At 39.9% G+C, this 26,442-nt stretch overlaps 3 protein-coding genes across 9 annotated transcripts in view; 2 read left to right on the top strand and 1 right to left on the bottom strand.

The window, feature by feature from the left end:
* The first annotated feature begins 793 nt into the window (after positions 1 to 793).
* Cstf64 (cleavage stimulation factor subunit 2 CstF64) lies at positions 794 to 3,698 on the top strand. 4 transcript variants are annotated; one of them, XM_076431365.1, is made up of 9 exons: positions 937 to 977; positions 1,075 to 1,153; positions 1,311 to 1,482; positions 1,573 to 2,144; positions 2,537 to 2,705; positions 2,778 to 2,804; positions 2,876 to 2,973; positions 3,169 to 3,365; positions 3,487 to 3,698. In XM_076431365.1, exons 4-9 carry the CDS (start codon positions 1,655 to 1,657, stop codon positions 3,604 to 3,606), a joined length of 1,101 nt encoding a protein of 366 aa, XP_076287480.1. In that variant the 5' UTR covers positions 937 to 977; positions 1,075 to 1,153; positions 1,311 to 1,482; positions 1,573 to 1,654; the 3' UTR covers positions 3,607 to 3,698. The 4 variants fall into 4 exon arrangements, with proteins under 4 accessions (XP_076287478.1, XP_076287479.1, XP_076287480.1 ...); XM_076431363.1 differs by lacking the exon at positions 1,311 to 1,482 and having other exon boundaries at positions 794 to 977; XM_076431366.1 differs by lacking the exon at positions 937 to 977 and having other exon boundaries at positions 1,078 to 1,153; positions 1,418 to 1,482.
* The window catches only part of Qin (tudor domain-containing protein qin), a 257,551-nt gene continuing 234,485 nt past the window's right edge, over positions 3,377 to 26,442 (bottom strand). For all 4 annotated transcript variants that reach the window (XM_076431335.1, XM_076431336.1, XM_076431337.1 and 1 more), the window contains 22 exons: positions 18,067 to 18,285; positions 15,566 to 15,693; positions 13,803 to 13,951; positions 13,621 to 13,695; positions 12,453 to 12,605; positions 12,065 to 12,341; positions 11,799 to 11,955; positions 11,228 to 11,341; positions 11,057 to 11,156; positions 10,815 to 10,984; positions 9,844 to 10,073; positions 8,443 to 9,085; positions 7,581 to 7,729; positions 7,154 to 7,503; positions 5,930 to 6,105; positions 5,726 to 5,845; positions 5,543 to 5,653; positions 4,983 to 5,435; positions 4,823 to 4,916; positions 4,266 to 4,416; positions 4,020 to 4,182; positions 3,377 to 3,948 (listed from right to left, as the gene is read on the bottom strand). In XM_076431335.1, the coding sequence (XP_076287450.1) occupies positions 3,811 to 3,948; positions 4,020 to 4,182; positions 4,266 to 4,416; positions 4,823 to 4,916; positions 4,983 to 5,435; positions 5,543 to 5,653; positions 5,726 to 5,845; positions 5,930 to 6,105; positions 7,154 to 7,503; positions 7,581 to 7,729; positions 8,443 to 9,085; positions 9,844 to 10,073; positions 10,815 to 10,984; positions 11,057 to 11,156; positions 11,228 to 11,341; positions 11,799 to 11,955; positions 12,065 to 12,341; positions 12,453 to 12,605; positions 13,621 to 13,695; positions 13,803 to 13,951; positions 15,566 to 15,693; positions 18,067 to 18,285 (4,320 nt within the window). In that variant the 3' untranslated portion in view covers positions 3,377 to 3,810. The remainder of the gene's footprint in view (positions 3,949 to 4,019; positions 4,183 to 4,265; positions 4,417 to 4,822; positions 4,917 to 4,982; positions 5,436 to 5,542; positions 5,654 to 5,725; positions 5,846 to 5,929; positions 6,106 to 7,153; positions 7,504 to 7,580; positions 7,730 to 8,442; positions 9,086 to 9,843; positions 10,074 to 10,814; positions 10,985 to 11,056; positions 11,157 to 11,227; positions 11,342 to 11,798; positions 11,956 to 12,064; positions 12,342 to 12,452; positions 12,606 to 13,620; positions 13,696 to 13,802; positions 13,952 to 15,565; positions 15,694 to 18,066; positions 18,286 to 26,442) is intronic.
* The window catches only part of LOC143212520 (uncharacterized), a 101,300-nt gene continuing 94,273 nt past the window's right edge, over positions 19,416 to 26,442 (top strand). The window contains exon 1 of the mRNA XM_076431384.1: positions 19,416 to 19,760. Within this exon, the coding sequence (XP_076287499.1) occupies positions 19,703 to 19,760 (58 nt within the window). The 5' untranslated portion in view covers positions 19,416 to 19,702. The remainder of the gene's footprint in view (positions 19,761 to 26,442) is intronic.

The raw sequence follows: 26,442 nt of genomic DNA, 5'->3' as shown, positions 1-26,442 counted from the left end.
GTACAGAGTAACAATTCATGATGATCAATATGGTTCCGTGACGATTTGCCTTCTCACCGACGAGAATCTCCTCAGTAGCTTTCTGCACCGACGAGATCATGTCGATGGCCTTCTGTTTCTCACTCCAGTCAGAATATATCTTAGCGGGCGTAAGAGATCACCGAAATATTCGAGTGACACGAACTCCCATAAGGCTGGCATCTGGTCGGTGCCCACGCCACCGACGAGATACTATTAAAGACTGCCAGCCTTATGGGAGTTGGCAAGCCCGAATTTTTCGGTGTTTCTTACGCCCTCTAGGATATATTCTGGCTCCATCCAGAGAAACAGAAGGCCAACGACAGCATTTTGTCGGTAAAGAAGACCACTGAGGAGATTCTCGTCGCGATGTATCGGTGAGAATGCGAATTATCACGAAACCATATCGATTATTATTAAATGTTACATTCTCCGCCATATTTCAGACGATGTTTTGGCACTATTTTGGCACTATTTTGGCACTATTTAGAACTTTTAGCGATGTGGTATATCAGATCACTGTAACTTTCACGTTATCCCCGCGCCCACTCGCGCCCACTTACTGGTCCCGCGGAATAACACAGAGGCTGGCAGTCTCGTCGGTGCCCACGCCACCGACGAGATACTATTAAAGACTGCCAATTCCTATATCTCGTCGATGGTTTTGTGTCGCACGATCTGCAAGACCGACTCTACCGCAGACGAGGTAAAGTAGTCCGTGCCTCCGGCCACAGACGTGATTCTATCTCGGTGCTGTTATCTCGTCGGTGCCTGTGTCAACGGATGTGAACGGAACTGATTGTGAGTTTCGCTTGATTGCGCATGATGTTCCTATGACGGGAATCGAGTAGGTGTATTTGAATTTCGAATTGTAAACAAAAGCAAATAAATCGGAAAAATGAGCAATTCAACTATTTCCGATCAGTCGCTGATGGACAAGTCTATGCGCAGTGTTTTCGGTAAGAAATAATTGTTTGTTACTCGATTATTAATCATTTAGAGATCTCGCTTTATAATAACATGTAACCTCCAAACGCGTCTGATTTGCTGTTCTAGTCGGGAATATCCCGTACGAAGCCACCGAGGAGAATTTAAAGGATATTTTCAGCGAGGTTGGACCGGTGCTGTCTTTCAAGTATGTCTCTTTTCTGCGTCACTCTTTATTGAAACTGTTCTTCGTTTGACAGTCCTGTTGGAATTGTTTATTTACTATTTTATGAGTGTACAGTGTATGTAGCGCTAGGTCCTTCCCAGCAACGGGGAATACGTTAAGGGGGTAAACTTGTTTCCAGGTTTGCAAGGGTGCAGAATACGCTAGATAAAAGATCAATGTAGGCTGCATTCGCCCTGAAAAGTTCTATTTTTACATTTATGTGGTTTAATTTGCATTATTCGGCAGTGTGTAGCTGTCGCAGCTTTATGACAGTAGCTAGCGAGCTTGAAATACATCTGGTAACAAGAAATGTTAGACCAGTTCCATAATTATGGGCACAATTCTGTACAATTTACTCTTTCTCCAGCAACGTACATTAAGCTTAATCCTTGTTCAAACAGATTGGTATTCGATCGAGAAACCGGCAAACCCAAAGGCTATGGTTTCTGCGAGTACAAGGACCAAGAGACAGCGCTCAGTGCTATGCGGAACTTGAACGGTTACGAGATTGGAGGAAGGACGTTACGCGTGGACAATGCTTGCACAGAGAAAAGTCGGATGGAAATGCAGAGTCTTCTGCAAGGACAGAACACGGAGAATCCGTACGGGGAGGCAGTGCAAGCTGACAAAGCTCCGGAAGCCATCAGCAAAGCTGTGGCATCATTGCCGCCGGAGCAAATGTTCGAGCTTATGAAACAGATGAAACTGTGCGTGCAAAACAATCCGAACGAGGCGAGGCAGATGCTGCTGCAGAATCCTCAACTGGCGTACGCCTTGCTACAAGCGCAGGTTGTCATGAGGATAGTAGATCCTCATACAGCGGTGAATATGTTGCATAAAGCAAATCCAATTCCAAGTGTGTTAACGCCTACCGACAAGCCTGCCGTGCATCCTATCGTACCAAGAATAGAGGAACCGTGGGCTCCTGCGAGACCAGCACCGGTTACCAATCCTCCGGCACCGATATTTGCTGGTAAGGATATGTAGCAATGATCTTTTGATTTTGATTACTAGACTGCGGATTTTATGCATTTATGAGAAAAATGAGTAGGTGTAATTCAAAACAGGAAAAAGAGTTTAACGATGCTGATATACTATTTTTAACATATAAAAATCATTAATGAAGAAAATAAATTTTCACTTAGCTCCTGCAGCCTGCATTTGATGTATAAAAATTTTATTTTCCTTAAAGATCCGCCGTCTATTGATTACAAGATTAAAAATAAGAAAAAAACTCCTATAAACCCTTATTTTTCTCTCCATCTTTAACGATTGCTTAAACATGTTTAAACATTCATGATGTATTAATATTTGATCTCACTGTATTTTTGGACAGCGTTATATTTATCGATCGATTTATTACAGGGCAAGACGTTGATCTACGAACATTGGACAGACAAATGGATCCACGTTTGGCTAGAATGGATCAAGATCTACGAGGACCGCAAGTGCCTCCAGCACCTGTTACCGCACCTCCACCTGTAGCAGCTGCAGCGGATCCTAGAGGACTGGCAACGTTTAACATCGCAGATAAGTAAGTACCATTTCCGTAGCGTTAACTAGTCGACGGTAATATTATAATTAAAAAGTACACTGTGTTTTACAGCGCTCTTCCTGTCGAAGGAGTTGAGAGGTTTCATCATTACATTAGATAATTTCCGAGTTTTATGTTTAGGAGTTCTTTAAAATCGTTTGTGCTTTCAGCTTCTGCCGTGATCCGAGAACAGATCGATTCGGTAGGGATCCGAGGGATCCTCGAGACCCCAGGATGCCTATCGATCCTAGGATTACCAAAGCAAATCGTAAGTCTCCAGATTAATTTAAGTCACTTTAGAAATGTTTGGAAATGTTTAGTAAATAAGTAGCAAAATTTTCAGAAGATCTGAAACGGTTATTGAAAGTTGCGTAGAAATATTAAGCGTAGAATGTTTTTCTTTCGTAGAATGTTTTGTATCATTCGTATCGATAGTATTGCTTTTCATTTTTTAATTTTGCAGCGCCAGTGCCAGTTGCTCCGCCAGTGGTACCTAGACCAGTTGCTGCACCCGCTGTTCAACCTGCAAACGTTGGCGCAACGAATGCAGCTGTGCCTGTAACTGCGCTTACAACTTCCACTGCAACCGCAACATCGAGACTCATGGCAGGAATGCCTTCGGGAGGAAATATACCCAGCGGAGCATCGGATCAAGAAAAGGTACGCGTGAATCTATTAATTATTAATTTACTGTTTTCATATAAAAATACATAAAATATTACGTAGTCTATAAAGTATATCGTAAGAAAGAACTTAAAGTAATCAAACAATTTTCTTGCAGGCTGCTCTGATAATGCAAGTGTTGCAATTATCAGACGAACAAATAGCCATGTTACCGCCCGAACAAAGACAAAGTATTTTAGTGCTTAAGGAGCAAATCGCTAAAAGTACGCAACGCTAAAGTCTTCGTTTTTAGGAATTTTTAAGTTTATCCGAATCTGTACTGTATAAAGACCAGCATATGTGGTGAATAAATTTTTGGAGACTTCCATATTCAGCGTCTCGAATTACAAACGAAAAATTTCGTAACACGACAATCGATAAACATAAATCAGGGATTAATTATCTCGTATAAATGTATCGTGATGTACGTTATAAAAATGAACTATTCGCTTGTAGAATGTTCATCCTTTCCTTCTGGTGCAACTATGAACCAGCCTTTGTCGATAATCGAACTATACAGAAGTTCTTTGCAATCTTTGTCCTTGTACAATACGAGACTCGTAAACTCTTCATCGATTTCCTAAAAAGATTTTATAACATCTTCAATACTTAGAACTCTGAAATTATTCGTGGACAATGCAGTACACTTACCTTAACAGTAGCTATCACAGGCTTGTTATACATTTTTTCTATATGCGGTAAAATAACGTTTGTATTCCGAGCCGAGGGGGAAAGCTCTACGTTCCATATTTTGCATTTCGTCGCTACAGCTGGTAGATCTAACCAGTCTTTCTTCAGGGAATATAATTCAGACCTTTCGTGCAAATAAAACAAAATATAATCAGGTTAGTAATATCGAACGAGCCTAAGACCTAAGAGGAGCTAAATGCTACTTACTTTTGAGGATTAATTCTTCTGTACTCATTGTTGCCGTAGTCCACGAACAGTAACTTCACTTCAACATCGTCGGAATCATCAACAGGGCTGGTATCCATTATCAAACATCTGTACCAGACATTGTCTTCAAATTTTGCGCAGCAGGGAGTATCTGTGAATCAAATTAAAATTATTTTAACGCGTAAATGTACAGTTTCTGAAAAAGAAAAGAATTTGTTTACATTTCTCGACATTATAAAGTCAATTATCGAGGTTAAAAAAATTATTTTGTGATAGCCCAATCCTTTCTGAATAAAACAAGAAAAAGCACAGCTTAATCGGACAAACAGTTCCCGAGATAAAAATTCGTAAGCGAGGCCCGTTTTTTTTTAAACTTCGGAGGCCTGTAATTTTTAAAGAAATTCTAAACCGGCTAAATGATGACTTAACCCTCCCCCCAATTTCGCATGGACTACAATATATTTCATTTGGAACGAAATCTATTAGCAAAATTATAATTAAATCTAAATTCTTGCGCTAAGTTAGTCACAACATGTATGATAACAACTAACACTTACCAGGCGCAATAGTCGTGATCATCGGTTGCTTCGAGGCGTTCTCCTGCAAATCTTCCATGATTCGTTTATACTGATTGTAGCATTGGTTCAAGATCTAAGAAAAAAGGAGAACCGTAACATATCCATTCGGATTGCAAATCAATTGAATTGTTTTACGTACCGGCAGGTGCGCGTTCTCCCTCAACTGTACATAAAAACTTATAGCGGTTATGCTACAGGTCAGTTCGATTTCAATGTACTCAACATCTTGTGGCAGAATGATCACATCGAAACTGATTAAGAGAGTCTCATCGGACACAACGTAAGGGGTAGACGCAATGAAACTTTGCTTTCCTTTCGACCAAGATAAATTTTCAACGTCGGTTGTAGTGATGCTAGAATCCACCTCAAACGTCTTTTGCAGCACCGTGGAAAATCCACTGATAACTTTATCCGAAGTTTCTTCCACGATGTCTACTTTCTCTTCCGATTCTTCATCCGAAGCAATCATCGTCTCAAAGGCTACGTCAGATACATCCGACTCTGCTGGTTTAATTTTGAAACCGCAACTTCTGGTCAGAAATGAAATCAGATCTGTCGCCGTATCCTCCGACACGACTATAGTTACGGAAATCTGAAAGGATTTTAAACCTATACAACACTTGTCAACCAATCGATCGATTTCGATGAAATTGAATTTTCAACGTGTGTAACAGATCTTTTTATATTTTCATTACTCACGACGTAAAACGCATCAGTTCTATCCAAGACGTTCACTATACACTTCTTATCGATAAGAAGACTATGTATTTTGTCTAATTCGAGCGTTGTCCACTTGCCGGTGTCATTGTCCTATCAGAAAAAATGTTAAATGACAAAAGAACATCTTCGTTTTCAATGTTTCTACGATAAATAATATGTTACCGGTATCAATCTGTAAATTAAGCATTTGGTACTTTGCACGGGAATATTTTCCAACACCACTTGTTTTTTCAATGTTCCGACTGGACACTTCTCGACATTGCCATAATCTACAAATTCCACCTGAAACATATAGCGTTCGTAGTATTAAACAGAGTGAGCGAGAGGATTGCTATACACCCGAATGGAATAATAAAATGTTTGTACTTCGACTACATCGTTCTCCAAGATGTTCACAACCTTTCCTCGATACCATTTCTTATTATCATGATACTGAGCAATGCACATGTCTCCCACGGACCAAACAGTATCGCACGATTCTAGATTACAATTTTTATACAATTTCTCTAGTTTCTGTTCGATATTTGCGAGAATTCCTGCACCTAAGAAATAATATATGTTAAAATTAAGAAATTAGTTTTATCCAGAGTTAACATATTGTTTAGATTTTTAAACATGTTGATATCGAATCAATTGGATTGAGGTATTATATCGATTTTATATTCATACAAAGAAACAAACTAATATATACTCCTCAAAAGAATTAAGGGATCACTTGTGCGAACCCGAAAAATTGCTCCCACTTTACGCGATCATAACTCCGTCAAAAATTGCCGTATCGATATCGTTAATAGGTAAAAAAATTGTCGCAGCGAGTTCACGAGGTACTCAATCGAATCGGCAGAATCTCTGCTTCAATCTGACTGAGATATAGCGAGTTACAGGAAAAATGGAAATCGTGCATTTTTTTTAAGCATATTTTCAGAAACACCTGGTATATCGAAATGTTAATGAAATTGAAAAAACAAAAGGAGTGCCTTGAGGAGAAAGAAACGCTCTTTCTATTGCTTTTGTGCACAAGATTCTACGATAATTTTTTCGTTTTCTGGAGCCAGTTAAAGTTAAAAAGAGCCCATATTTACTTCAATGTTGAATAACTCGAATAAAAAAAATCGCACAATATTCAACAACCACACAATTTACACAGGAAAGATAGCCCTTCCAAATCATATTAACGCGATTTATCAAAAAGATTTGTTACTCCCCGTGTGATGTTCCAAAGTTGCACAAAATTTTTGTTAACAATCAATGTTGTCTTCATCTCGCTATAACTTTGTAAAAAACCAACATAGTAACAATTTGAAACAGAGCATCTGAAGCTAGAGGTTTCAGGCTTTCAAACCGTTGTTTAACGATATCGACACGGCAATTTTTGACGGAGTTATGATCACGTAAAGCGGGAGCAATTTTTCGGGTTTGCACAAGTGATCCCTTAATTCTTTTGAGGAGCGTAGAATGGAATTATTCTAGTTTGGAAAAAATGTTTAACTTTCAAGTTAAAATTAAGAAATTAGTTATCCAGAGTTCTTGAAGGAAATTCAAATTTGTCACGCTATTCAAGAAATGCAATAATCATTAAAGCGTACGTACTTTGTTCGGTAGAATGTAAATATAAATATCCGTCATGGTCCAAATACGTAGGCATAGCGATAAATTTGTCGTCTGGTATACTCTTAGCTGGCAACCATGCTGTTAATTTGGGCAACGATGGAATGTTATCAAATTCGTCCTCCGTGTTGCATTCTTCCGTGCTTGAGGAACTGGAATCAGTGACATTCAGATACGACGCATTCAGAAACGGTTCAGCATTCGTTTTATTAGGGGAACTCCCGATTCTAAACCACTCCACGTTCGCTTTCGTTTTCGTCAATCTCTCTAATTTCTTCGTCAATTGCGCCTTCAATTCGATAGCCAGGATCTTGTCACGTTTCTTCGCGTACCTAACGATTTAAAAAAGTGAATAAGTTTGAAACACAAAAAAGAAATCACAAATTATGAGCAGAAGAGTTTTACGTACTCTTTGATAGGCAATGCAACGCCTTTCTCGACGAGCATTCTGTTCACAGAATTGATTTCTACTCTGGTTGGAAACAGAGGTCCGTCCACTTTGTTCTGTTTTATCCATAGCTCAACTGGGATTGCGGATTCTGTTATATCGTCCTCTTCCTGCGTGGTGAGGAAAGATTTTGCGCAATAATATAAAGCAAATATTTCGTTTAATCTTCTAACAATTTATTACTTTTCTACTATTTACTTTTAAACTTCGATTCTCGTCACTAGACTGCGGATCTCTATGCATTTATGGCTTCTGAACATTTTCAAAAAATACTACATGTTAGAAACACGTTTGAAAAACGATGTTATTTGTCCCATAGTTCTGGGGTAAGTGCCGTGCGGTTCCTCACAGTCCTCTTACCAAAAGGCATAGCCTTCCCCAATCCGTGGCCAGATCCTTCAGAACCATGTGTTGTTATTATTTAGCAATACGACGTCGGGTCGCTTGCCTTTTTCTAAAGGTCTCGCTTTCAATACACAGTCAATGGTTCATTACCGATACCTGAGAGACCCATAAATACCTTGTCATAATTATGTGAAGGAACCAAACATGTGTTCGGTTGTCCTTCCCAAAACTGCGTTGCCGCTATCGCATTAACACGCTAACATACAATATAACTTAGTAAGATTTTTATTCGTTTCGGACCTACAAAGGCTGTTTCCATTAAAAACAGTATTTTATTTCATGCCATTTTCTTGAAAATTGCATAAACATCCACAGTCTACTCGTCATCTTCCAAGTTTCAAAAATCGAAGTTTCAATTACATTGCAGAACTAAGGAGATATTTCGGTGGACCACCCTGCGTGATATAAAAATGCTTACCAGCTTCGATATATAAAATTTGCAATTGCAATTGTCAATGGTGATTTCCTTGAGCTTCTCGCAGGACAACGACGGCCATTTCGCTGATCCTCCGCAAGGCAGTATGCCAGCCAATTTGATTTTAAAACCGTAAGCCGGTACCTTGAAGAACGGTAGATACAGCGACTGTAAATCTGTCAGTGGTACTGTCTCCTCGAGACCCAGGTCGTATAAAAACACCACTGCTTGGTCGTTCTCTTTCATTTCAACAATTGTACCCCGATAGTACATATTGCAGCTCGACAGGAACACCGCGCACACCGCACCCTCCTTCCAAACCTTCTCCGCGGAACGATATCTACCGTAAAATTGTTGCATCTGTTTTATCATTTTTTCAATGTCGCTATACTCGCACATAGCATCGGAAACATAAATGCAATCCGGTGATTCCACTTGTTTCACTATAACTTCCACTTTAAAAGGATCCTCCTTTTCCTTCCTAGCATTTGTGTCCATCTCGTTCGGTCCGCTGAATGATTTCGACATTTCCCTCAACTGTTCTGGGACCTCCAGCGTACTCGTTCGTATCGGAACCTCTGCGGAACTTGGTACTCGCTTTCTTTTCCACTTTTTGTTCGAATTCCATAGTTTATTCGTATTTGAACTGTTGCGGGAAATAATCAAATGTGGCTCATTAAATACCGAGGATAATCTTACAGTGACTCCTATTAATATTCGGACGCTCTAAAAAACGCGATAATCTTTTTAATATTGGACTATACGATTCAAACTTTTTTCGGAAGCTAGAGCACTTAGTTCACTACAGGATGTGAAAAGAAATTTTTTCGAAAATTGCAATTAGTCGGAATCGGAGAGAAAATACTAAAAGATCCATCTTACAACTTTTTTATGTGGGCCTATAGTGAAAATTTAAAAAATACGTTTTGTAGATCTGTTTCAATTAAACATATCCTGAAAATTTCGTCAAAATCGGTCGACGTTGCAATGAGCTACAAGCGTTTAAAGATGGTAAAAATTGCAGATTTTCACGATTTTTCGGCCTATAACAGCAGTAAATCTAAGAATTCTTACATCTTTCAATGACCGTCATTTTTCCCTGCATCAACCGATTTTTACAAAACATATTTCTCAAAATTTCAATATAGACCCGCATAAAAGTTGTAAAATGCAACATTTAGTATTTCCTCTACAATTCCGGACAAATGCAATTTTTGAAAAAATTTCTTTTCACATCCTGTAGTAAACTAATTGCTCTAGCTTTCCAATAAAGTTCAAATCGCATAGTCCAATATTTGAAAAGTTACGGTGTTTTTAAGAGTGTCCGAATATTAGTGGGAGTCACTGTATGTTAAAAATATTAGAATCACATATCGTGTAAGTGTACGGCGTACGAATATTTACTTTATCTTCGTGCTCATCGCGAGTTTATGTTTGATCAGCAACTGAGAGATGTCGCCTTCGTGTGTTGTTTGTACACACGCGACGTGCGTATCTCCAATTCTTTCGAAAGCTATAACTTTAACAGGCATCGATGTTTTCAGGAGTTTTTTTAGGTATTCAACTGTGGCCAGTCCCCACTGGTCCTTGCTTCCGTTGTGCGGTTTGATGTTTCTCAACGAAACTTTTATAGCCTGACGAAAAGAAAAATCGTATATATCGACACGTTGAATCTTTAAAATTCTCCAAACAATTTTGAATTTCATCTACTCGATTTACAAAATCAATTTATAATTTATAAAATCATGAAATATTAGGTTGTCCCAAAAGTTTCTTCCGGAATGTGTTCCTTTAATGTCGCTAAATAAATACAAACAATACGATAATCTTTATGTTAATATTTTAGTACTACTTAATATGAATTTGCATTATGTGCATGCATGGAAAACCAACTTTTGGGACAACCTAATATTTATTTAGCAATATTAAAGGATCACATTCCGGAAGAAACTTTTGGGACAACCTAATACATGTTAGAAACACGTTTGAAAAACGATGTTATTTGTCCCATAGTTCTGGGGTAAGTGCCGTGCGGTTCCTCACAGTCCTCTTACCAAAAGGCATAGCCTTCCCCACTCCGTGGCCAGATCCTTCAGAACCATGTGTTGTTATTATTTAGCAATACGACGTCGGGTCGCTTGCCTTTTTCTAAAGGTCTCGCTTTCAATACACAGTCAATGGTTCATTACCGATACCTGAGAGACCCATAAATACCTTGCCATAATTATGTGAAGGAACCAAACATGTGTTTGGTTGTCCTTCCCAAAACTGCGTTGCCGCTATCGCGTTAACACGCTAACATACAAGTCATGAAAGTAAACGCAATAATGATTCGAACTGTAAATCGAACGAATAATCTGTTGAGGAATTCTAACCTGGGTCTTGATACTTAGGAAATTCTTCGAAAGGGTTCTTATGCTATCGTAACTCAATATCAGCGAGTATCCTAAGTCGACGAAGAAGACTTTCACCGTGTTCTCGGTGACATCGCATATTGTACCCCTGTGCCAATTGCCATCGGCGTCGCGCGCTGCGCATGGTAAATCTGTGGACAGATCGACGTCCATTGATTCTTCGAGAATATTGAAAAGCAAACCATTCATCTCGCACACGTTACCTTTGTATGGTGCCGTTATATAGTTGTCAGACTCCGTGTCTTCGTAAGCCTCCTTCATCTCGCGAGGTAGGTTGTTAAAATGTGTTCTCTGTGCGTTTCTCTGTCAATAAATAATCACACACGTCTGTTAAATTCAAAATTACATGATTGACGAAAATGCAATTGACTTACCTTTTTAACGTATATGCAACTGGGTGATTCAACGAACAGAATATCGCAATGCACGTAATTATCTGTATCCAAAGTTTCTTTGTAATACGTTCTCGTCGAATAAGGGTTCATTCTCTGCGAGCAGGAAAAATTAATACTGCTGTCTTGCAGTGTAGAGCGAAGAATGATTACAAGTAAACTCCGGATTGTTTATGCGAAATGAAAAGTTTGTGCATCAATTGCAAGACGTAGCAGCTAAATATAAATTTATATTTGTAAGCTGAGTTACACGGAAGTGACGAGGATGTCGATTTGTTCGTAGTCGTGCGACAAATGAAAACTTTGGTCATCGAGACCCGCTTTTACAGGCAGAAAATGTCTGAAAATGTGCCGCTCATCGCCATGATGCTGCTTTGCGGTACCACGGCGCAAGGAACACATTCTTCATTAATAATTTCAATGTGGTGAAAACAATATATTCATACTCTTTACGTCTCTTAATATTTTCACTATTTTAAATTGCACTCGCTCATTTTTGTTATAAATGCTTAAAATCCGGAGTCTAATTTATATAAGTAGTTCGGATATTTACCATTAGCTTGTTCGTAGAGACGCAGGTGGCATGTTTCATGAATGTCAGGGACTCTTTTGCGGACACCATGCCACTACCTTTATAAGATGCAGCACATATGTCAACGTAGAACGTGTCTCCGTTCACTTTTGCGATGTTCATCGACACCATGTCGTGTCTGTTCGAATGGAAATTTTGTTAAAATTATGTACTTACACATACTCATACGTAAAATTAATAAAATCGTTGCGGAATGGTTCGTAGTTCTCGAGGATTATAATGCTTACGTGGTCAAGAGCTTCTTGAAAGCCTCGATGGCATTGGTATCCCAATGGCCACCATTTGGGACGATATCATATAACGAGCATCTATATACCATCACAGGTAACGTCGCAAACCTCGCTCCAATGTTTCTCATTTTTGTCAATGGTACGTTCTCCTCTTGTTTACCGTAGTCGATGAAGAAAACTGTGTATGTTTTGTCGTTATTAGCAGTATTTTGATTAACAACACGCCCACGATACCAGACACGGTCCTTGGCAGATTGTACAGCGTACAGACCATCTGTGAAACAATATTAAAAATCTTAAAGAATTCATTTTAAACGAGAAACAGTTGGATTTCCCAAATCGAATATAGACAACGAAAAATTAGAGAATAATTTGATTTTCATACTGATTTTCACTTCCGACGCTTCAACCAACGGAGCGTCCTCTAATGTTTTCAGTCCTTCTTGCAATTCTAATATTTCATTTCGGTTTTGCATTAGCTGAACGTAAAAGCAGGACGGATCGACCACGTGAGTGACACGAACCATCTTGGATGACCCTGGAAATAAAATTTTTATACATTATTTTTGTATACATAAATGTTCCAAGAATCGATCTGATTAAATTATTCTGTATCTCGAGTTCTATCGCGTATTTTTACGGAGAAATTAGAAAGGGAGGTGGTCAAGGGAGTGCTCGTCGACATCGTTGGCAAGAGGAATTGTTATAAACATTAAACAGCTAGAAATAATAAATTTATTAATAATTGTCGCGGTGATCCATGCCCTTCCTTTTCCAATATCATCTTTCTTCAGAACAAAATATATTATTTAAGCTGGTTCACCCCGGGCGTGAGCACTTTTATATATTCTCTGGTTCTATTTAATTAAATAGATAGAGAGCGGGGAATCACCGACTAGTATCTCGTTAGTAGCGGAACTTTTAGCGATGTTGGTATTTCAGATCACTGTTAGTTCCACGTTATCTCCGCGCCCAAGTGTGTCCACTTGCCTATGTCGCTGATAACCTATCATTGTGTTCAGCTTCTAAGCATTGCCCACGGATGGCGCCGCTATCCTATTTTCAGAATTTTGTTAAAACTCTGTCGTGGAAAAATATATTAAACATATATCTTTCCCTCGTATTATAGTTATTGTTAATACTGTATTTGCTGGATGCCTGTCGACATTGCTATCAGTATTTCTTTGAAATTAATACAGCTAGAGACAGTTGAATACCTTTCTATGGTAATGGCGAAAAATTGAACATTTTACTGACGAAACAAATTACGTGTTCATACAAATCTAGGGAATGTGATTAATAGACTGCGGATATGTTTATGGAATTTGTAATTTTTCTATTCTATAGAAATTCTATATTTTCTATTATATTCTATTCTATTATAATATATCTTGGAATTATTTTCTAATAAATGATCGTAGTGAATCAGTCGAGTTTTCTATTCCAGAATTTTTTGAACATTTTCTGCGGCCATAATTGCATAAAGATCCACAATCTAGTAATTAATAATTGATCGAGGCTCCTAGCACATTACTAAATTAGTAGTTACGTACAGAGTTGGTTATTGTCGTCCTTTCGTGAAGGCAGTGTCACAACAGACGTTCCTGTGGACGATTTGTCCTTGCCTCCTGCGAATAGAAAAATTAATGTTACGTGTTTGCATAATTGACCGGCTTTCGGTAATATCGGATATTTCGACCAAGTTTCTAATCGCTGCTAAGAAAATTCATTTTACTTGGAATGCTGATGTTCTCCATAATCGGTTCCATTTCGTAATCGTCCGGTAACAATTCCGTTCGTTGCAAACTGAAACTCGAGACCGTTGGTATGTGTACGGCACAGTGCTTTTGCATCGTATCGACGATACTCTCGTCCACGTCGAACCTGAAAACCAATTTTTAAGTTGAAATTTCAAACATCAACGCCTCGGACCGATTCATGAAAACACGCTTAAATTATTTATGTATTTTTGTATGATAGACTTCGACTTTTACTTACACTGCCGTGCAGAAGAAAGAAGCACCCAGTATAATTACAAGATACAAATGACAAACAATATCCTTACGTAGAAATTGTATTGTATTGTACAATGATTGATTTATTGCATTTCAAGTAAATATAGTGGATAATCCGCAATAACACATATACAGTGGATGTACAAAGTATTCGTACACTTTTTAAAAACTAATAACTTTTTTCTAACTGTACCAAACGACCTGATTGTTTATAATCAAATAAAAAAGTTTTAAAAAATGCCTTCTTTATTTTTGCATGTAACCCGTGTTCTTATTTGATTTTTTCACGCTATCATATTAAATATGGCCGGGTGCTTTTTTGCACGGTAGTGCATATATATTTGTGTGATAGACTTCGAAGATTTCGAACATTCTCCAGGACTTTTGTTCATACATTTTCGTAGACAAATGCAAAAAGTACCATTTTCTCTGTTCGCAGAAATTTTCGAGGAAAGACGCTGTTTGAATAATTCAAGAGCCCACGGGTCCCCGAATAATTCAAGTAAATACAGCGGCCTGTAAAGTTTAGGGTACCGATAAAGAGTAAACTATACACCGTGATCCCTTTTAATTCCAGCTTGGACGATAAAATTCCGAATGGAACAGCCAGGAACCACAATGGAATACACTCCTGCATCGCAAGTGGAATTTTGGAAGTGAAACTGGAAACGTAAATGGACGGGAAATTCCATTTAAACGGACACCGATTGCATGTAAGTGAAATTCTGTTCAGAAGCAACTCAAGATGGAAGCGCAGATCCATCAGAATGTGCAATGCATCCGAAAGGTATTTGAAATTTAATTCACACGTTATTCGATAAACTACAGCTTCCAACTTCTGAAAAAACGTAACGTAGAATAGAATCGACGTACAATGTTTCCCATTCATCGGAAAGGTGAATCGGCAAGTTTTGCGATAATACAATTAAAAAAACATTGATCGGTCCGAGTATTGAAAAGTTCCGCCGGTCTCCGCGTTATAGTGATTGGGGAAAAAGTCGAAATGGCGTTCGAAAGGTTCCGGTGAATTCGCGGGGAACGGAGTCGAAACTAAAGCTTTTGATAAATCAAAATCTGCCGGCGCGTATTGAACAATTTATTTTCCTCGGCACCGACGATGGTACAGAGTCAGACAAATCCTCATCGTTTATATCCGTAAGCAGCTTACAGATGTCCAAACGAAAAGTGAATGAGCGAGAGATGGGAGAGAGAAAGAGAGCGAGCGAGCGAGAGAGAGAGAGAAGAGAGAGAAAGAGAAGGGTGTAAGAGTAATTAATTAAAGTGAAATGCGCTACGGTTGCGTTATAAAGCCGCTTCGAAATGTGTTTCCCTTTTCCACTCTGTCTCTCACTTTTGTTTTTTAAAACCGCGAACACCGAGCGCAGCGTTCTGTTTCAGTGGTTTCGCAGGAATAACATTCGATGCTCTGAATAGATCGTGTTTCTATGCAGTGTCCTTAATTTATCAATGATTGTCACCATACCTTATCGCATCCTCCGATGGTTCCGAAGTTGTTAACAGATGACACGGAATGTCGACAACCTTCCTCAACTTCTTTATCACACGTTGGATGTCGATTTTATCCAAATTGTCTTCCACCGAGCCGATTACCTGTCGAAGTAGTTCAAGCGATTATAAACAATCTTTATCACTCGCAGAGTTGGGCAAAAATTTTATTCAAATAAAAATTTTGCCCAACTCTGATCACTCGATCTATACAGGGTGAGGCGCCAGAAACAGGCCACCCGAATAAAGGTAGGCGCACACTAGACCGCACCGCGACTGCACGCCGACCACCCGCTTCCGCTGTTTTGATTTTCGTATATGTAGTTCAGAGTTCTATGTTTTACGTCACGCATGGGCAAATTTTTGATCGATCGAAGACATTTTCAAGGGATACGGCACTACGGCCGCCACGGGGAGCGAGACGCGCGGCCGGGAGAAGTGGTGGTATCCCTTGAAAATGCCTCCGATCGAGCAAAAATTTGCCCACGCGTGATGTAAAACATAGAACTATGAACTACATGTACGGAAGTCAAAACAGCGAAAGCGGGTGGTTGGCGTGCAATCGCGGTGCGGTCTAGTGTGCGCCTACCTTAACTCGACTGCTATTGGTATTAGGAAGAAATGCATCAGATGGAACTTGCTTGGTTTCGAGGGGGCATTAATCTGATGTTAGTAGCTTTTTTGTAGGTGGACGCGTAAAGGACATATGAAGGTCAACTTCATTTTTTTTAATGGAATGAGGTATTTTTTAATACATCAATCGATGCAGCTGGACATTCTTTATAAAAAAGTACGGACCTATGTATGTCGAAAAGTTAATAGTTCAGGAGATATTTCAATTTAAATAACTCTTCGACATACATAGGTTGGTACCTTTTTATAAAGAATATCCAGCTGCATCTATTGATGTATTAAAAAATACCATATTCCATTTAGAAAAATGAAGTTGACCTTCATATGTCCTTTACGCGTCCACCTACAAATAAGCTACTAACATCAGATTAATGCCCCCTCGAAACCAAGCAAGTTCTATCTGATACATTTCTTCCTAACATCAATAGCAGCCGAGTTATTTAGGTGGCCTGTTTCTGGAGCCTCACCTTGTATAGGGTAAACTGTACTATTGCTGGCACTGCAGTAGTTATTGGCACTTTTGATTAAAAGGTAAATATTAAGAATTCCTGGGGGTAAACTATACTTTACCGGACTCAAAATTAGTGCCTTTTTCCTACGAATTATGATGTATTTCTTATCAATTGTTGGCACTGCCAATCATTGTACATTGAAGGGGCTAATCACAATAGGATAATAAGGTGCCAATCATTGTACAGTTTACCCTATTTTGATGTCTTCTGGTTTCGTTTTGAAATTAATGCAACAATACATCTTTTTATATTTAATGTCAGGTGAATTACTCTTTGCCGTAGGCGAAAATGCAATTTGATGGGCGACATCGTGATACACGCGTTTTAATTGAAACCTTTGAAAATCGAGGCACGAAAACTGTATTAAAATTAGCCGTCAAGGGAAGACTTTCCTCGTGTCGCGTCAGCTCATTTCAATGACTGTTGCCTGTTCATAATAATTTCATTATGAAAATGTGCAACCTCCCTTGTCATGGACACCGGACTGTAGCCTGCCGGGGGAAGATTTTAAATTTTCAACGTTTTATGACACGTACGAAATTGCTGGTGTCACCTAATTTCCCTCGAATTACTCCTCGGTCATTTTCGGTTCCACTTTCGAGCCATTTTTACGTGTAAAAATCATCACGGAAAAATGATCAAATTATTTCCCGAACAATTCAGATTGAAGAGCTAATTAAAAGACATATACGGTCAAACCTGTTTTTGTGCGATTTGTTTTTATGCGATATACTAATCCCTCAAATAATATTAGATATATAAATTTTCATATTAATTTAATAATAATAATTCTACATTATAAAATGAATATCAGATCAGATCAGCAGTATATCTCGGAAGACGTTGTCGTTATTAAAAAAGTGTTCCTGCAAAAGTTGTTTGGTATGACGGGCTACATTACGTAGTATTAATTGTTTTCTTCTGGGTGGAATGGTGGAGGACATTTGAAGGTCACCTTGATTTTTTAAAATGGAATGTCCTATTTTTTATACCATAGGTCGATAGAGTATCAAATTCTGAGTATAAAAGTGTTGACCTTCATATGTCCTAAACCTAATAGTTAACGAGATATTTTCGAAACAATTTTTTTTCTTTTTTGGAGAAGAAGCTATTTATGAAGTTCGTGAATATTTTTTTCTGCGGTCCCTATCTACTGCACGAGAACAGGTTTGACTGTATATACAATAATTTTGTTCGTATTCCATCGTTTGATGAAGAACAATTTTATTTCTTGATCGAACTCGCTTCAAATGTATTTAAATATAATACAGAAAATTGTTTGAAAAAATTCCTCGGTGAGATTCAAGTAGACCATGATAAATTATGTGCTTACAATAAATGCAGTTTGCAGACGCTCTTCATGTTCTTTCAGCTGCGTCGTAATCTCGTCGATATTGTCATTCCACGAGTCCCGTTGATGATTCAACGAATCAATCATTTTTCTTTCCATATTCTGTAGAACGCCATGCAGATACGCGAAATGCTGCGTGATCGTTGTTTCAATTTTGTCGCCGTTTTGCACGGCGGTCGGTGTCATGGCTGACTTCAGTTTCTGAAACGTGACGGAAAAAGATGTTTTACCGAAAAATTTCATCGGATTAATGGGGATGTATTCGTGCAGCGCGATCTTCTTGTGGGTTTTATTTAAATTGCAAGAATATTCGGTTGCGTATCGGATCTCCTCTGATACCAGAGGGACGGACTCCTCGAGTATGACATTTTATTGAATTCTTTGGCTCGCTCATGGTCCGATGACCATGGTCTTGTTAAATCGATGGGGTCACCGAATTCCGGTGTACCGGCGTATCGGAGATGTTTGCTAGTCAGATGGAATTTGTTAACGTATCAGATAATGTGAAAAACCTGGAACCTGGATCTGTCGTTTAATCTCAATGAACAAAGCTTGTTCATTGAAGAAGGATGAATGAACCCAGACAATGATGATGTTCATTTGGTTGGACCTAACACATTGATGCTGATGATTTTGTTGGCCCTAAAAACAATTATGATATTGATATGGTTAGATTTAAAACAATGATGCTGTTGACTTTGTTGACCCCAAAACAATTATGATGTTGATTGGGATGGACCTAACATAATGACGATGTTGATTTGGTTGGCCCTAACTCAATGACAATGTTGATTTGATTGGGCCTAGCACAATGATGATGGTGATTTGGTTGGACCTAAAACAATTATGATGCTGATATGGTTGGATCTAAAATAATGATGCTGTTGATTAGGATGGACCTAACATAATGACGATGTTGATTTGGTTGGATCTAACTCAATGACGATTTTTATTTGGTTGGATCTAACTCAATGGGGCGATTTTGATTTGGTTGGAGCTAACACATTGATGCTGATGATTTTGTTGGCCCTAAAACAATTATGATGCTGATATGGTTGGATCTAAAATAATGGTGCTGTTGATTTTGTTGGCTCTAAAACAATGATGATGTTGATATGATTGGATCTAATATAATGATGATGTTGATTTGGTTGGACCTAACACATTGATGATGTCGATATGAGACTGAAGTGGACGTCCTCCATCGTTGAAGCGTCTTCGTGGTCACCATGAAGGTCGATCGACAAGCGGCTTTCCATCGGAGAGAGGATTCCCCGTGAAGGGAAATACACAGTGATTCCGTGAAGGGAACGGCAAAGATCGGGAATGGCAGGGAGCAAATGAACAGAGGTGGAAGCCGATGCTTGACATCGGACCAACGACCGAACAAACGCGCCTTTCCTCAGTCTTTCACGTCTCGAGGACCGGTTACCATCGTCGCAGTTACTGTGTTACCGGTTGCATGTTCATTACGCTCTCTGTATCCTAACGATATCGTCGACTAGAACGTTACGAGGATGTGGCTCGTTCTTCAGGATTTTGGAACGCATCTATAGCCACCGACGACGTCAGCAAGTTCTTCCAGGAAGGACCGAAGGATCAGGATCAGGAGAGGACCATGAGGTGCCTTGATTCTCCCTGCTTGTTCGTCTGCATTGCGTTTTTCTCGATCGCTGGTGAGTTTATTTGAGATGCTGATCGTCTGATCCGATAGTGTGGATTTGTCCTCCCATAAGTTAGGGTATTTTTCAGAATGGGAAAGAGCGAATTTTCAGAAAGGGTGCTCCCAGGAATTGGAAATGTGTGTCTTAAACGTTGTTATCCCAGAATTGTCATCAGTGATATTAAATTATGAACAGTGACGTATGTATTACCATGTCAGTGTACGAATGTCGCAATCTGTCAATTAGTGATTATGGTGTCACTATGACGGTGACTCACGATACTGTGTTTTCCTGAAAGGTTCGAGAAAACTGTTGAAATCTTTCATGCGAAGGAGAGAAATTTCGTCGAACAACTGGAGCAAGGCGATTTTCATATGAACCTATTACATTATTAATGGACAGTTCACATGTGGAAAAGAAATTGCGAAAAGGGGGTCAAAGATGGTATCGCAGAAATTTCTCTGTCAGGAAGAGTGCTGTTAATCTTCCACTGATTCTGTGATATAAACGTGAAAATTCAAACAGTGGGGATTTTTATTATTTATTGATGGCCGAAGCTGAAGCGTGACGAACACGATTAAATATCGTTACGCGATCAACGAGGTAGAAAACGCGTGCACGCGACGATAAGAAGTGTTTTCTTCGTCGACTGAATGGACGGCAATTGCGCGTCCCGGAGTTGCGCTTCGAGAAAGGAAAGTACCGCGAAATATTAGTGATGCAAGCCATTGTCTCTCGGGGCCCGGCATTCTGATTACCTTTTCCTCGTTGCGCGCTCGCGCTCGCTCAAGAGTACGTAGACCTATTTTCCAAACGGACGATACATATATAACAAATTCTCACGAGCAGAGCCTGCCAGGACCTAATATGGACACCTAATACCGTACTTTCTCTGTGTATGCCGAACCCCTCGGCGCACGGAGGCTCGCGAGAAACCTCAATTAATTCCGCGATAACAATTATTACGATCGTGTTACCGTTAACCACGCGAAATCAATTATTCCCGTACTCCTATACAGTCCTCTTTCTAACTAGACCGCGGAATTTTATGCAAAATAAAAATGCTCTTCAGCAATCGTAAATCGTTGCTAAATATTTCGTTCATTTCTATAAAGCTAGAGAAACTAGCACAGTGTCGTCAGATTCATTTCGTCCGTCTATAAATGATGAGAATGATAAAAATTCTTGTGACAGAGAGGGCCAGAAAATTTTCTAGAACCAGTAGAAACTCAATAGAAGAATGGCATCAGACTTAATGCGTCTATCTATAAATTATGAAAACAATTAAAATTCTTGTGATAGAGGGCAGAAAATATTCTAGAACCAATGGAAACCCAATAGAGGAGTCGCCAGATTAGGGGAATTGACTCGAATCGAGGGGAAAAGTTATTAGTCACGTGACATTGTACAAGTGACAACATAAATAAATTTTGGTGACAAAGGGAGGGGCGAGAAACAGTTCCACCCTGAACAACCATAACAACCATGTCATAGCTACCCAATAAGTGCTCTCCATCAAGAATGAACATTGTCAGACCACAAAATCTTGTCCCCACCCAATAGAAAATGCAGCGAATAATTAAATGATGAAATAAATATACAAATGAATTCTCGTGGCAAGGGAAGGGGCAAGAAACAGTTCCACCCTGAACAACCATAACGTTGGTAGGGTAAGAACAGAGGGGCTCGATACTTATCACCGTCGCGATGGTACACGTCCTCGTCCACCCGGAACGTCTTTCACACAGAGAGAAAGAGAGAAGGGTGAGAGAGAGAGAGGGAGGGAGTCAGGAGCAGCAGCCCGGTGTGGTGCAATCTTGTTTACTCTGTTAAATCAGCCGCAGAGAATCCACTTTAACGTCTTCGCAGTGCACAGCGTTAATTATACTGCGTAAACAGTCAAAGGGAGGCCCCGAAGGAGGCGGAACGAGTGGAAGTCGCTGCCGGAAGACCTCGCCTGCTGGAGCCACACGAAAATTAAGTTCATCCTCCAGAGCCAGGAGTTCGGTCGCGTCGAACAAGGTCTCGCGAGATCGGGATCGATACCGTGGTTTACCGTCTTCATCATCACCTTCATCTCTCTCTCCCTCTCTCTCTCCATCTTCATCACCAGACCCCTCTTGTCCCTGAGGTGGCTGCCGTGATTTAATTAGCGAGATCGATCGAGATCCCAGTTTTGTATCTTCTTCTTCTTCTTCTTCTTCTTCGGTTTTACCGATTTTCTCGACTTCTAAAAGAATTTTAGTAGGCGTGCTGCATCGTGGTTAATTAGGCGTGGCTCGTGAGCAAGTGGACCACAACTGGCAGGAACGATCGAAAGTGTAATAACGTGAAAGTAGTATCACAGTTCCCGAGATAATAAGATCGGGCAGGCTAGAAGAACATTCAATCAGCGCCGTTAATAAACGAAAGCGCATCGAATCTGTTAATCCGTGCGTTTCTAATCGCGAATTTCTCGGTCTCAATCTACAGGCTGTCCCAAAAATGTTATGCTTGAAAAGGATAACGCCTTAGGTCGATTGAAGAAACTTTTTCCTTTGCGAAAATCTTCTCCGAGGCTTGGTTACCGAGTTATTGACAAAAGAGCATTAACTACGAACCGACTCCGCCCCGGGTCGATAGCCCACGCCCAGTCACGTTCTGGTTGGTCCGTATTCTTTTGTTAATAACTCGGTAACCAAGTCTCGCAGAAGATTTTCGCAAAGGGAAAAGTGACTTGGAATGACGTCAGGAATCGAACTCGTTCAATTTTGGCTAGTATTATATAGCAGAATGTTTTGGTGGCGACTTTCCGGCATAATGATTTGTAAACATCGCTCTGTCAATTAATCACGGCGAAGAGATTCGCCGAGTCATAGATGTTCCGCATAATGATGATGGATGCTATCGGATACGCGAAAAACACTTCCGTCCGAGATCCACTGATTATACCAAACGTTCGCATCGAATAAAGCCATATCGAATGATAACGATCTAAATAAATATCCTCGTGGCAATTTATACCGTGCCAATTAAATATTCTCCGTAATACGCTATCATTTTTGGTCCTGTCAATGACTCATTCAATTATCCCCGACCACTTTCCACCCGACATTCTGTAACTACAGTTTGTGTTTTTCTGTTAACCTTAAATTAAACCGTTAACACCGAACCTACCAACACCGGTCAGAATGACCGGTTTCAGATTTATTGTTCTACAATTATCGAAATAATGAAAATGATTTTGTAAGAATTGATTGTATGAATATCGTTAGTAGAGCACGTATTATAATAGGAGCCGCACAAAGTCTACATAAAATAAATCTCGTCATTTTTATAAGGGAACATGTACAGTGTGTACAAAAAGTAATGGTCATCTCTGGATCGGTGGACATTTGTAAGAGAAACTTGCCGCAAAATTGTTGTTAAAGTTGTTTTTTACATCAACACCTTCCACCCATTCAGAAAAGAAAAAGTTTGAAAGGAGCCACATGTCGCAAACAAATAGTTATCGTGATATAAGCTGTTAAAGTATTTGCAAAATTTGATTGTGTGGAGTTATACGTATAGACAAAAGCCTACTACTACTAGTCGGGTGGTACTCAAAATTTGTGCCTTTCTCCTATAAATTATGATATGTTTGGTATGTAATCCAGTAAAACCCGGGGCGGCTGCAGATCGAAGTTTCGATCCTGTAGGATCAATGGTTCAGGAGTTATGCTTGCTTAAAGTTGAGCAATCCACAGTGTTTTACCTGTCAAAAACGCTGCAGATTGCTCAACTTTAAGCAAGCATAACTCCTGAACCATTGATCCTACAGGATCGAAACTTCTGGATTACGTACCAAATACATCATAATTTATAGAAGAAAGGCACAAATTTGAGTCCGGTAAAGTAAAGAGCTAGGACGGATGATCATTACTTTTTATACACCCCGTACCAGTTACTCTTAAGTCTCGGTAGATTTAGAGTGTTAATGTACCACTTTTTAGCAATACTTTGCGCAACAATTTTTATATTCTCGTCGATTAGTCAAGTCGCAGGATTTTGCGCGCGGCGAACGCGATGCGAACGTGTTGAATTTTTCGCGTACGCGATAAAAAAAAAATCCGAGAGCCAGGATAGAGAAAATCGTAGTCCGTGCGCACACGCGTTCTGTCCACAAAGGCTCACGTAATCCGAAGTCATCGAAAAACATTCGGTTACGTGATCATATTCCCATCAAGCAATCGACTGGGGGTCTCATCGCTATTCACTAGACGCGGAGCGAATGGACTCGTAATAACAGCGGCGCGTTTCACAAAGCGAGCGACACACACGCGTTTCCACGATGAAGCGGCTCGGCACGTTTACACCTCCGGAATTAATGAGGCAGCGGCCGTGACGTGTTCTGTCATTTGGGCGGCTGATAATAATTATAATAAACCGTATCGCTTACACCCCGGAGCCGAAGATAACACGCCGATCGCCTTTGAAATCAGAATAAAACGATCTGTTTTCTCCTCAACAGAAAATTACGAAGAAGTTCATCGACATTCTATCTCATAGACTCCGGATTTTATGCGTTTAGAACAAAAATGAGCAAGTGCAATTTAAAACAGTGTAAATATTGAAAGACTTTAAGTCAGTTAATATATTATTTTCACCACACTAAAATTAATATAGTTCCTGCGTCTTGCACACACATCCGGAGTCTACTAATAGCACACACGGCAGCGAATTATTTCAGAATTTTTGCAAACTCGATGTTTCAGAAAATCCCGAAGCATAAAATTGAGTTTTCTTTAGGAGTTCTGCCCAATTGTCTTAATGAATTATGCTGTATTTCTCCAGTTCTGCTCAACGGAAAAATCCAAAAAAAATTCATGAACGTTCTACCTGTTAAAACACACGACAGTGAATTATTTCAGAATTTTTGGTCGCAAACTTGATTTTTCAGAAAATCGGAAAGCATAAGATACAAGTAGTAAATAATTTTCGATTCCGCATTTTTCACTTGGTCTTGGTTTTCCACCATGAGGAATAATTGTTCCACGATCCTGTGGATCTTAATCGGACCGAGCATCGTCCCTGAGGGTAAATACATATTCAGACGATAAATATTCTTCAGATAAAAGAGCGATAAGGTACGAGCGCGGATGGTTTGCGGAGGTTCAACCGGTCGTCCGGCGTAAAGAGAGCGAGGCTGCGAGAGCGATCCTTGAATGAAAATTATTTCTCGATCTAGACCGAGCAAATGGCTCGAAGTGGAACGCCTTTCGAATCGTCGATCGACACGAACCCAGACCGAGCAGCAGCCAGCAGAAGGTAGACACAGTAGGGGCACAGTGGGAGGGTTAGAAAATATCCCGTTTGTTCTCCAGCATCCAACGCGTGACTCTGAAAACTCGATAAAGCCTAAGACGCGCCACTTTCGCAGAGAGCCGTCACTCAACCAACGGTTGTCCAATTTGCATTTCGAATGCGGCACCGTTCCGAAGATAAATACTTAGTAGTATCCGGCCGTTTGCTTCCCTCGGACCGTTTTATGCCCGGTAACTTGCTCCTCGTGATTTCCATGCCGTTATTTTCCCTCGAGCACCCTACTTATGGCCACCTTAGACAGCCTGTTCCTGTGTCCGCATCTACCATTCCTCTCTTCGGGACAATTCAACGAACGTGTCGACAGCCCCTAAACAATGTCTTCAGACACGTAACACATTCAGAAAGTGCACGAGCACCGAATTTCTGCATAACTTTTTTGGAAAATTTTTCTCGCGAATAAATCCATCAGGGAATTGAAGATCGAACTTTCCTCTTTCCAACGAGACCTTGACAATTGATCTACGATTTTTTTCGGCCGAGTTGTCGATCTTTGAACGAAGGGCATGCGGAGTACATACTACGAGCGGCGTATCAGTTAGGTCCACTAGTTCGGCTAGTTCCTCGTTTTTCCTTCATAAAACAGTGAAAAAAAATCGTACACTAATTTTCAAGGTCTTGTTTTAAAGAGGAAGCTCCATTCTTCAAATCCCTGGTGGATTCATAAAGGTAAAAAATGTTTTCACTGTTCTATGACGGAAAAACAAGGAACTAGCCGAACAAGTGAACAACACCGCTCGTAGTTGTGCGTACTTTCGTTGAAAATTCGAAAACTCGGCCAAAGAGAATCGTAGATCAATTTTGAAGATCTCGTTGTAAAGAAGAAGGTCCAATCGTCAAATCCATGTCAGATTTGTTCTCGTGAAAGATGTTTGGGACTTTCCACTGTAAAAATCGATGTACAGAAGTGCAACAATGCGAAAGGAACGCAGGAAAAGCCGTATGAACGGCATTTAACGCGGCGTTTGATGGAATTTCCTGGCGACCTCATTAGCAAAAAGACTTGTCTTCCAGCGTTACATATCCGCCCGTTTTGCACACCTTTTACACGGCCACATGTAGATTCTAATTATACCTCGAATTCTCTGGCGTACGGTGAACGACGTTTACACGTATAACCCGTAACGAGGCGTATGGAACGAGCATGATTTAGCCGTGGCCGCGTAAAATTATTAGCCGCACGCTAACTGCGCGCGAGTGTCTCGATTCTGCGACATCATTAAATTTAATGAAGAAATCGTTACACGAGCTGCGCGACCGCTCACGTCGTCGGTGTCTTTAAACGCTTCTATAAACGATCGATTCCGATTCGTGGGACCAGTCGTGAATTGCAAAAAAAAACACACGCACGCAC

This window comes from Lasioglossum baleicum, chromosome 10 (genome assembly GCF_051020765.1).
Source record: "Lasioglossum baleicum chromosome 10, iyLasBale1, whole genome shotgun sequence".
Classification (NCBI taxonomy): domain Eukaryota; kingdom Metazoa; phylum Arthropoda; class Insecta; order Hymenoptera; family Halictidae; genus Lasioglossum; species Lasioglossum baleicum.
The sequence above is the reverse complement of the archived record's forward strand: the minus strand, read 5'-3'. Positions and strand labels throughout refer to the sequence as shown.

What these genes read in the sequence shown, in the direction of transcription:
- Cstf64 (XM_076431363.1), top strand. Translation starts at nt 917, where the DNA reads ATGAGCAATTCAACTATTTCCGATCAGTCGCTGATGGACAAGTCTATG. An exon ending in TCCGGCACCGATATTTGCTG is followed by an intron (nt 2,145 to 2,536) that starts GTAAGGATATGT and finishes GATTTATTACAG; the next exon opens with GGCAAGACGTTGATCTACGA. An exon ending in GAGCATCGGATCAAGAAAAG is followed by an intron (nt 3,366 to 3,486) that starts GTACGCGTGAAT and finishes ATTTTCTTGCAG; the next exon opens with GCTGCTCTGATAATGCAAGT.